Genomic DNA, 10,784 nt, shown 5'->3' with positions numbered 1-10,784 from the left:
ATATTATGAATATTAATGTTTTTTAATAATTGTATCACATTTATTTAATAATAAATACAAATATTTGGCACAAAATTATTAGTTTCTTGATTTCAAAAAGGTAATTATGAAACTTTATGCTATTGACCTGGCAACGTTATTTGTTTTGTACATTTTTATTAGTAACAAATATAATATTAATATTATTGTAACTTAGATTATACTACCTGCGAAGATTTATGTATCTATTTACTGATACGCGAATCTATGATAAATATTAAAAAATTCTTAATAATATAAAGGGTTAGGCGATTGAAGTGTTACAAATTACACAGAGATATGTTTGTCAAACTGATATTGCCAACTACGTCAAATTCATATGAATGACAGCTATTTATATTGTTTACAAATTACCACAAGCATTTGCGTCTAAGTTTTATAGAACTAATATTATTCGAAATGGAATTAATAAATAAGTGTGATTGCATTATATTTGGTTGGAAAATTACAACTAGCTATTGTGCTTGAGCTCAAATATCTCAATGTGAATAAAATGTTTGTGTATCGTACCTTAAATCGTTATAATAGCTCAGGCAGAGTCACCAAATGCTATAGTGGTGGACGAAAAAAAACCAGCAACATTGCCTAAAATGGTTCGGAAAGTGAAGGCTCGACTTAAACGAAATCCACGTCGTAGTACTAATCAAATGGCCAAAGAACCGATAATATCTGAACGAAGCATCTGACGCATTTTCCAAAATAAGCTCAAGGTAAAGCTTTAAAAGTTCCAAGGCACAAGATCTTGCACCAAAGCAACAAAAAGTTAAACTCGAATGAGCAAAGGAGTTGTTACGCTGGGCCAATTTGGAGAGCAAGTTGAGAACTAAAAAATAAGCCAGTTTCGATACGCTGAAGAAAGCTTTTATTCAGGAATAGGCCAAAATACTGGAAGATCACAGCCATAGTCAAGACAAAAGGTGGCCACATCAAGCTAGAGTGAATGGATTGTGAAATTTTAATTATTTTCACAAATTTTTGTAATTTGAATCAATAAAAAAACCTGATTTCTAGGAAGTCAATTGGAACGCATACACACTCGTATGTATAAAAACTGGTTAATACCTGCTGCCCAAAAACAAAAAAAAAATTATTACTATGTAGCAAAACGCAGTCTTAAGTTATACACTAACAATGCTATGTATTTTATCTGTTATGTAGGCTGATTTACAATTTTCGAAGATTTCGAATTCATGAAGGTCTTCCAGGAATGTAACGGAACAGAAGGGCGAGGCAAGAAATGATTGATTGTTAAGTGTTTTAAAGTATGGCTTGTGTAAGTTAGTAGGGTAGGTATGATAGTATGTACAATATTTATATCAATTGATTTAATGAAATACATTTTCTTTAATAAAATAAATTTTGTCGTCCTGAAAAGGACGGATTAATTGATAGTTAATTCTCCACGTATATGTATTCGTATTTTAATAAATAAAATAAAATAATTTAAGCCTTCTTTTCTGTTTTCTTTGGCAAAAGTACAGCCTGAATGTTTGGTAGTACACCACCTTGTGCAATTGTAACACCAGACAATAATTTGTTCAATTCTTCATCATTACGTATGGCCAACTGTAAATGACGAGGAATGATTCTTGTCTTCTTATTATCGCGTGCTGCATTGCCAGCCAATTCAAGAACTTCAGCAGCCAAATATTCCATAACGGCAGCTAAGTAGACTGGAGCACCTGCACCAACGCGTTCAGCATAATTGCCTTTACGCAATAATCGATGAATACGACCAACTGGAAATTGTAATCCAGCACGATTTGATCGTGACTTTGCCTTGCCTTTAACTTTACCACCTTTACCACGACCAGACATAGTTGAGTTGAGTTTCTAGTAGTTGAGATTTATAAAAATTGGATCTATTTTTTTTTAATGATGCCGACAAATTATCTCATATACTTTTTCTAAACGCAATTTAAAATAAAAAATTGCTTTAAACTTTCGTTTGAAAAATGTTTATATAGAAACGGAAATTGCCCCAAATCGACGATTGGACGATTGAAAGAAAAAAGGATTGAAAAAAAATAGATCCAATTTTTATAAATCTCAACTACTAGAAACTCAACTCAACTATTTCAAGTTACATTAGCGCAACTTTTCAAGAATTCAAATACCCAAGTACTCAAGTCTCAAGTGCTCAAGCACTCAAGCTCTCAAGTACTTTAGACTCAAGTATTCAAGCACTCAAGTTCCAAATACTTGGTATAAAATACCACCAATACTACAGTTTGACTATCATTGGTCAAGTAACAGTTTGAGAGTCACTTGTGACTTTCAAACTGTTGGTGCAAAATCGATTTTCCAGTGACTGTCAAACTGTTCAGTGAGTTTCAAACTGTTCAGTGTTTTTTAAACTGTGCATTGACAGTTTGAAAGGCACATCTGTAATTAGCAATTTGATGGAAATGGCAAATAATGAAGTTATTCCAGTGCCCCCAAGCATTTCCCAAGATCATTGCACTCCAAATCCAGTCCGCACTGAGGAATTCATTGAACTAAAAAAGTTCAATGAGCTTCTACAGGAGAATTACTCAAAACTGCTTCAACAATTTCAAACACTTCAAGAGCGGTGTTCCAAATTGGAGAACCAGCTAAGCGCCCAAAGCGCTACATTAGTGGCCAAGCTCGCCCGTTCTAATAAAAGGAAAAAGGTGTCTCCGCCATCCCTTCCTAGTTCCCCTCGCGTTTCAGCAGGCCCAAGTGAGGATGAAATGGAAATTGCCTCCCCAGCTAACGACGAGGAGATAGTTCTCCCCCCGGAGGGCTCCAGCTCTCCAGACTCGGAGTGCGACCAAGATTTTAATGATGGTTATATTGACGTAAAATCCAAACGCCAAATTAAACAACTAAAACAACAACAACAAGTCGCAATTCAACAGCAGCAACCCAAACAGTCACAACAACAATATCATCAGCAGCATCAACAGACTATTCAGCAGTCGAACGATCAAGTCATACATCAACAACAGCATCCGAAATCTCAGCAAGATGAACAGCTTCAAAATGATGCAGGTAAGACGGTTGACAAGAAAATCCCAAAAGTAGTACCAATCACCTTACGTGAATCCAACAAATGGAACACAATCCGTAAGGAACTTGAAGTTCGTAAAATTAAATACTCAGAAGCCAAATCAGTCTATCTGGGCATTCAAATCACTCCCGAGACCATTGAGGACCATAGAAACATGACACGATTTTTCAACAATAACCATACACAATACCACACGCATTTCCTCTCTGAAGAAAAAAATTTAAATATAATTATAAAGGGCCTAGAAGGATTAAGTCCGTCAGAGATCCAAGAAGATTTGGAACTCCAAGGATACAATATCCTGGAATGCCACTATCTACGAACCAGGCAAAATAATAATAAACTCATAAAAATACGTTTGCCAAAGGATCAATCAAACATTTTTAACCTCAGTGCCATCTGCCACTTGAGAGTTACTATTGAAGCTCAGCGCCCGCTGAAGGGCCCTCCTCAATGCCACAATTGTCAGCAATTCGGTCATGTGGCGACCAATTGCAAAGCTATCCCCAAGTGCGTCAAATGCGATAGCTCGCACCATCATTCACAATGCAAAAAACCTAAAGAGGCCACGCCAAAATGCGTTAACTGTAAAGGAGACCATCCAGCCAGCTATGGGGGTTGTCCTCAAAATCCTCGCAACTTCTCCAAGAAGATCACAATCAAGGAACAAGTCCACCTGCCCAACAATATAAACACAAAGGTGACACCTGCGGCTTCATACGCAAGCATTGCCAAGCCCAAAGTTTCTTCACAACAAAAAACTTCAAACCCTATTCTCCCAGCTGCTCAATTCGAGAAATTTTTTGCTAATATGCAAGAACAATTCAATTATATGATGCAAAACATGATCCAGTATATGGTTCACCATATAATGCCAAATTCCAACTAATGACAAGTACAACACTCAATCTTAAAATAGTTTCTTGGAACGCCAATTCCATCTTTAACCAAAAAGATGAAGTAATTCACTTCCTTCACGAACACAAGATCGACGTTCTCCTGGTCCAAGAAACGTTTTTAAAACCAGGGATCAGATTTAAAATCCCTAATTATATAACATACAGGGAGGACAGAACAAATAGGCAAGGTGGAGGCACCGCTATAATCATTAAAAACTCGATCAATCATCATCTCATCACCAATAATCTAAACTCTCTTGAAGCTACCACTATCAAGATAATCTCAGATAACTTTCAATTAAAATTATCTTCTGTTTATAAAGCACCAACCAACAGCACGTACCTAAATGATCTATCCTCATTACTAGATGTGGACGAACCCACGTTTGTTGCGGGCGACCTCAACGCTTACAATAGAGATTGGGGAGAAAGAAGCACAAACAGAGCAGGAAGAGAGATAGATAATTTAATCACAGAACAGGCACTAACATTACATTGCCCAACAGAGCCTACACACTTTTGCCACGGGGCCTCCCGAATACTTGACATCGGTATTTCAAGATCTTTGGATGCTAATTGTCATATCGAAGTACTGGAGGAGTTAAACTCAGATCATAAGCCGGTTCTGTTCTTTATTGAAAACATGTTTTTCGAATCTCCACCCCCAGTGATAACGATGACAAACTGGACTCAATTCCGTCATGAAATGGAAAACTATTCCCTCAATAGCCCCATAAACTCAATAGAAGACCTTAATAACACCATAGAAATAGTCACTTCAAAAATCCAAGACTCAATCTCCAATAACTCATCCATAAAATCCATCAGCGCCAAGAACTATTTTATACTCCCAAGGTTCATTAGAAACCTAATTAAAAACAAAAATAGACTACGAAAAAGGGCCCTTCGAACAAACGACCCCGCACTGAAGAGAGCAGCAAACCTTCAAACCAATGTCATAAGAAAATTGGTTCGCGAATTCAAAAACCACAAATGGAACGAATTTCTAATGAGCTTCGAAACTGGTGATAAAGCCTTCTGGAATATCAGCAAATATTTCAGACTGAAAAACAAGATTCAAATTCCACCAATACACGGTCCCAATGGGCTCAAATTCGCTGATGAGGATAAAGCCGAAGAATTTGCAAACTCCCTCGAGTCACAATTCTTAGATAACCATGACATTTCTGATGATGTAGACGAAGAAGAATTAATTGGAGAAAGAGCGGAAGCCATTTTGAGCAGAATCCCTGATTCACCTATCTCGCCGTGCAGCGTCGAAGAACTGCAAGCCATTATCTACTCTATCAAAACAAAATCGGCTCCAGGTGCTGATAAAATTAGTAACCGCTGTATCAAAAATCTGCCTGTAGCATCAATCATCATAATTAATAATATAATCAATGCCATGCTACAGTTAGGTAAATTTCCAGATAAATGGAAAGAAGCATTAGTAATTGTGCTCCCGAAACCCAACAAGAACCACACATTCCCGCAAAACTGGCGACCTATCAGCCTACTTCCAGTTATGGGGAAACTAGCTGAAAGAGTCATTCTAAATAGACTGCAGACCGAAACAAATCGCCTAAAACTTATACCGGACGAACAATTCGGCTTCAAAGCCAACCATTCGACCGATCTACAACTGGCAAGAGTGACACAATACATCCAATCTGCACTTAGAGAAAATAAATCGACGGGCATGATAATATTTGATGTTGAGAAAGCGTTTGATAAAGTTTGGCACGATGGCCTCATCTCTAAAATGTACGACCTAAATCTACCTCTCAACATCATCAAAATCATTGGTAGCTTCATGCATAAAAGACAATTCAGAGTCAAAATCAATAATCATCTATCAACCCCCAGATTTATTGAAGCAGGGGTGCCTCAAGGCTCTCCATTGTCTCCAGCCCTATACAATCTCTTCACTTCCGACATTCCAAAGCTAGAACCATCTAAACTAGCCCTATATGCAGATGATACCTGTATATTCTATGCTGATAAAAATACTTTAAACGTCAGTAACACATTACAGGAACATGTTGACTGTGTCACTTCTTACTTCCAAAAATGGAAAATTAAAATTAATAACGATAAAACGAAGGCAATTTTCATAACCAGAAAACGGTGGCAATATCCACCAAAATTAAAAGTAAATGACACCGATATAGACTGGGAAGACCACATCAAATACCTGGGGATTACATTTGACAAGAAATTCCAATGGAGCACGCACATATACAATCTAAGAAATAAAATCAACACAATGCTAAACCATTTACGACCGCTCTACAAAAACAAGGCTCTAAGTATCATAAATAAAAAGTTGCTTTATACCCAGATAATGCGTCCGGCGCTATCATATGGCTTCATTGCTTTCTCCAAAACTTCAAAAACTAACTTCAACAAACTTCAAACATGTCAAAATATAGCCATTAAAAAAATATTTAACATTCCCTGGTACATAAGAAATGTCGATATTCAAAGGGATCTAAAAATCACACCTATCAAACTATACATTAAAGACAGGGCTCTCAAATTATTCAAATCAATAGATGCACATGACAACACTTTATTGCAAAATCTACACCAACAACCTATTCACACTACAGGAAGATACGCGGACATCCGTACCATTATTAACTAAACTAAACAATAAAATTAATTGAGCACTCGTCATTTACCCAGTGGACATAATCTAGAAATGTCTACCACTATAATTGAGTCAAGGTATTAACTTTTACCGACTCGAACTCAATTTTCAACAACAAATCGACGATTAAAATTTAAAATCAGAAATCATGCCACCAAAAACTAGCGGAAAAGCAGCCAAAAAAGATGGAAAGGCTCAGAAAAATATAACCAAAAACGATAAGAAGAAGAAGCGCAGGAGGAAGGAGAGCTATGCTATCTACATTTATAAAGTGTTAAAGCAAGTCCACCCCGATACTGGTATATCATCGAAAGCCATGAGCATCATGAACAGCTTCGTGAATGACATATTCGAACGTATTGCTGCTGAGGCTTCGCGCTTAGCACACTACAATAAGCGCTCCACCATTACTAGTCGGGAGATTCAAACTGCTGTTCGTCTTTTACTTCCCGGTGAACTGGCTAAGCACGCAGTTAGTGAAGGAACAAAAGCTGTCACTAAGTATACTAGTTCCAAGTAAATTGCGTTATATCAAACAAACACCACTTATTCAAAAGGCCCTTTTCAGGGCCACAAAAATATTCAATTGAGTTGATAATTTATCTATATTATAAATATGTATAGAGCCCTGAAATTATTTACGAAAACTGACAGGCTTATCAACACCGCGTTATTGAATCTCAGAATGGTTACAAGCTCCTCGGGGAGGTATGCAGATCTGATAAAGTTATAAACAATAATCCAGACAAGGCGTAAAGAGGGGTTAAGAAGAAACCTCGTAGTTAATAGAAAGTAAAAGTGCTCAAGTGCACTGACTCAACTAGCCTCAACATAATAATAATATAAATATGATATATATTTTGTTTTTGATATTTCTTTTAAAAGGCTACTGATAGAAGAAAAAAATAAAAAAAAACTTTGACAGTCTCTTCATGAATTATCAGCTATCGTTTGGTTGTTAGTGAATAAATGATTCAATCAACAAATTAATTTCTGTCGGTTTTGAGGATCTTACAGTTTTTTAATCATGGATAATATAACCTGCTAAATAGAGTTAACTCTTGAATTAACGAGTCTTAATCCTTATCATCAGTCTTAGTACTATCATCGCTTTTAAATTGATATATTCTATATTTACATTCGTGCTTTAAATTTGAAAACATAAATATAGTATTTGTTCCTTGTCATTCATTCTATGATACCATACAATTTCATGGGATAGATAAGCTCTTTTACAACTCATTCCTTAAGCGTTCTTTTAGTAAGTTCAAGTCTTACATTATGGCTTCTGATGCTTTCTGCTTACAGCAAAAGAAAAATAAAATATATTGATTCAATTAAATGTTATGACGTGAAACATTCTATGTCTAATGATACACTATATGATACTAATAATAGTATACATATGATGCTAATATTATACATATTAATATATGTTATGCTACTTCTAATAGCAATGTCTATACTACATCTATATGATATAATTTATCATTATCTCTTTTCTTTGAATAAACTTACTATGCAACAATTGCATTTACATTTTGCTTATTTTATTTTCGTAGTCAAAAATAAGCAATTGAAAATAGTTAAGCAATTTCAAACCCTGGATAAGTCATGTCATTTATTTATCTCTTTTCTTTATATAATTTTGGTCCTGAAAAGGACCGATTTTTGTATATTTATAAAATTATATTGCTTCCAATCTTAAGCACGTTCTCCACGAATACGTCTAGCCAATTGAATATCTTTTGGCATAATTGTAACGCGTTTGGCATGAATTGCGCATAAGTTAGTATCTTCAAAAAGACCCACTAAGTATGCTTCGCTAGCTTCTTGAAGAGCCATTACAGCAGAACTCTGGAAACGTAAATCAGTTTTGAAATCTTGTGCAATTTCACGGACCAAACGCTGGAATGGCAATTTGCGAATCAAGAGCTCAGTACTCTTTTGGTAGCGACGAATTTCACGTAAAGCTACAGTTCCTGGACGATAACGATGTGGTTTTTTCACACCTCCAGTAGCTGGTGCACTTTTACGTGCGGCTTTGGTAGCCAATTGTTTTCGTGGTGCCTTACCACCAGTCGATTTACGAGCAGTTTGCTTTGTACGAGCCATAATTTATGAGATATGTTACAATATGGTATTTTAAAAAATAGCGCAATTGAATAGCTCAATTTTCTCATCATACCTGGATGTTCTGTTTCAACTATTCACATGTTTTAACATTCATTGTTTCTCATATTGCTTATTCTTTTTATTTTGTTTTCTTTTGTTTTGTTTTGTTTTACTCAATCTTTTTCATATCTTTCATAGTGCTTATGTTTTCTATAAATAGTCGTCAATCATCCGTCGTCACTTCATTTATTGTTTGAATTTGAATTCGAACGGTTCTACCATATCTATAAAAATTTAAATACAAAATGACAGGTCGTGGTAAAGGTGGCAAAGGATTAGGAAAAGGTGGTGCTAAGCGTCACCGCAAAGTTCTTCGTGATAACATCCAAGGTATTACGAAACCAGCTATCAGACGTTTAGCTCGCCGAGGCGGAGTTAAGCGTATTTCTGGTTTGATTTATGAAGAAACTCGTGGAGTATTGAAAGTATTTTTGGAAAATGTGATCCGTGATGCTGTTACATACACAGAACATGCCAAAAGGAAGACTGTTACAGCCATGGATGTCGTATATGCTTTAAAGAGACAAGGCCGTACCTTATACGGTTTTGGAGGTTAAGCAAATAATCAATTATTGATTTAATAATGCAATAATATATTGCCCAATGGTCCTTTTCAGGACCCAAATAATCTTACACTTAAAGAGATAAATTTACATATATATGTGTTGGTATTTTTCTAATATTATAAAAAAAATAAAATTTATTAGCTTGATCGATTGATGTCTGTCGAGTATAATTGATAATTAAAATGATCAGTTTAACAGAGTCCAAAATATTTATTATTATAATTCTCAATTTCTTTGTTACATTAGCAGTATATATGTGGACTAGCTTCTTACGGGCTTAATTATAATTCTCATTCAATTTTTTTATAGAATAAGATAAATAGAACTGACGTATATAAGTAATTTGCGGACTGTTAGATATTGCAGTTTGAAGTTTCCACACAATGGTGTGAAAATTTTCTCCATTCATTCCTAAGAGGTGGTTTTAGTGAATTCAAATCTCACACTGAATCTGACTCTTAATCTTAATCCAAATCCAAGTGTTCAACAAGCAAAATGATTGCGGGGAAAATGAAAGTGAAAAAAATTCGTATATGAATTAAGTGAATTATGACAATATTATATAAAGAAAAGAAATAAAAGAACTTGTTATTGAAATAAATTAGAATATTTTAAAATTATCTTTAAGTAATTTGCAGCGTCTTGCAAGTGAGTACCGAGTGTGGTGTGTTAGTTATAAATTAACAAGTGTAATTAGAAGCATTATATAATAATAAATAAAATTAGCATAAACCACTATTTTTATTTATTTAAAATAGAATTTAAAAATGAAATTAAGTGAATAAAATATATACAAGTGAGTATTTCATCAAATAAATGACATATTTTGATATATAATATTTTATGGTCATTACTATAATAAATAAATAATTGGATATTAAATATAATAGAATAAGATAAATATTTATTAACTTAAGAATGATGTGAAGTATTGCACATAATGTCTAAATAAGAGAATATAATTTTTTTAAATGCATAAAGAATTTTTGTTTGCTTATTAGAGATTAAATTTATAGCGCATTACAGAATAAAAGAATCTCTTCATATTATTCATGAGGTATTATTAAAAGAAATGATCGTGCACTATGACAAGGTATATTGTGCCCATTACTCGGGTTAGAATGTTTCTCCAAGTCCGTTTTCTTTAATGAAAGACAATATAAAGTCCTAGTCTTGAATATTTATGATCCATGAAATACCCTCCTAGGTGTTTATTCCGTTTGTGCATCAGTGGACACTACCCAAGCACATGGTATACAGTTTCTCTCTTCTCTACAGTATCTGCAGTCTGAGTTGGATTGAATTCCTAACTTCGATAGGTGATTATTCAATCTTTAGTGACCGGTCATTAATAAACGCAATAGGTATACCATATACTAAAACATTTTATAAAATAAATAAATAAATAAATAAAT

General features: G+C 34.6%; 3 protein-coding genes across 3 annotated transcripts; 1 reads left to right on the top strand and 2 right to left on the bottom strand.

Annotated features, from left to right (window-relative positions):
- Positions 1-1,482: 1,482 nt before the first annotated feature.
- On the bottom strand, positions 1,483-1,857 carry LOC119667508 (histone H2A). Its single transcript, XM_038076805.1, has one exon. It carries the CDS (start codon positions 1,855-1,857, stop codon positions 1,483-1,485), a length of 375 nt encoding a protein of 124 aa, XP_037932733.1.
- Positions 1,858-8,305: 6,448 nt separating this feature from the next.
- Positions 8,306-8,806, bottom strand: LOC119667831 (histone H3). The gene has a single exon (XM_038077169.1). It carries the CDS (start codon positions 8,741-8,743, stop codon positions 8,333-8,335), a length of 411 nt encoding a protein of 136 aa, XP_037933097.1. The 5' UTR covers positions 8,744-8,806; the 3' UTR covers positions 8,306-8,332.
- Positions 8,807-9,048: 242 nt separating this feature from the next.
- Positions 9,049-9,360, top strand: LOC119667507 (histone H4). Its single transcript, XM_038076803.1, has one exon. The coding sequence runs from the start codon at positions 9,049-9,051 to the stop codon at positions 9,358-9,360; it is 312 nt and encodes a 103-aa protein (XP_037932731.1).
- The last annotated feature ends 1,424 nt before the right edge of the window (positions 9,361-10,784 follow it).

Source organism: Teleopsis dalmanni, chromosome 1, assembly GCF_002237135.1.
Source record: "Teleopsis dalmanni isolate 2A chromosome 1, ASM223713v2, whole genome shotgun sequence".
In the NCBI taxonomy this organism is placed as follows: domain Eukaryota; kingdom Metazoa; phylum Arthropoda; class Insecta; order Diptera; family Diopsidae; genus Teleopsis; species Teleopsis dalmanni.
Note: the sequence above shows the minus strand (reverse complement) of the source record. Positions and strands in the feature narration are given on the sequence as shown.

Bases quoted from the DNA above. Each gene is read 5' to 3' on its own strand.
- LOC119667831 (XM_038077169.1), bottom strand. From the start codon at position 8,743: ATGGCTCGTACAAAGCAAACTGCTCGTAAATCGACTGGTGGTAAGGCA.
- LOC119667507 (XM_038076803.1), top strand. From the start codon at position 9,049: ATGACAGGTCGTGGTAAAGGTGGCAAAGGATTAGGAAAAGGTGGTGCT.
- LOC119667508 (XM_038076805.1), bottom strand. From the start codon at position 1,857: ATGTCTGGTCGTGGTAAAGGTGGTAAAGTTAAAGGCAAGGCAAAGTCA.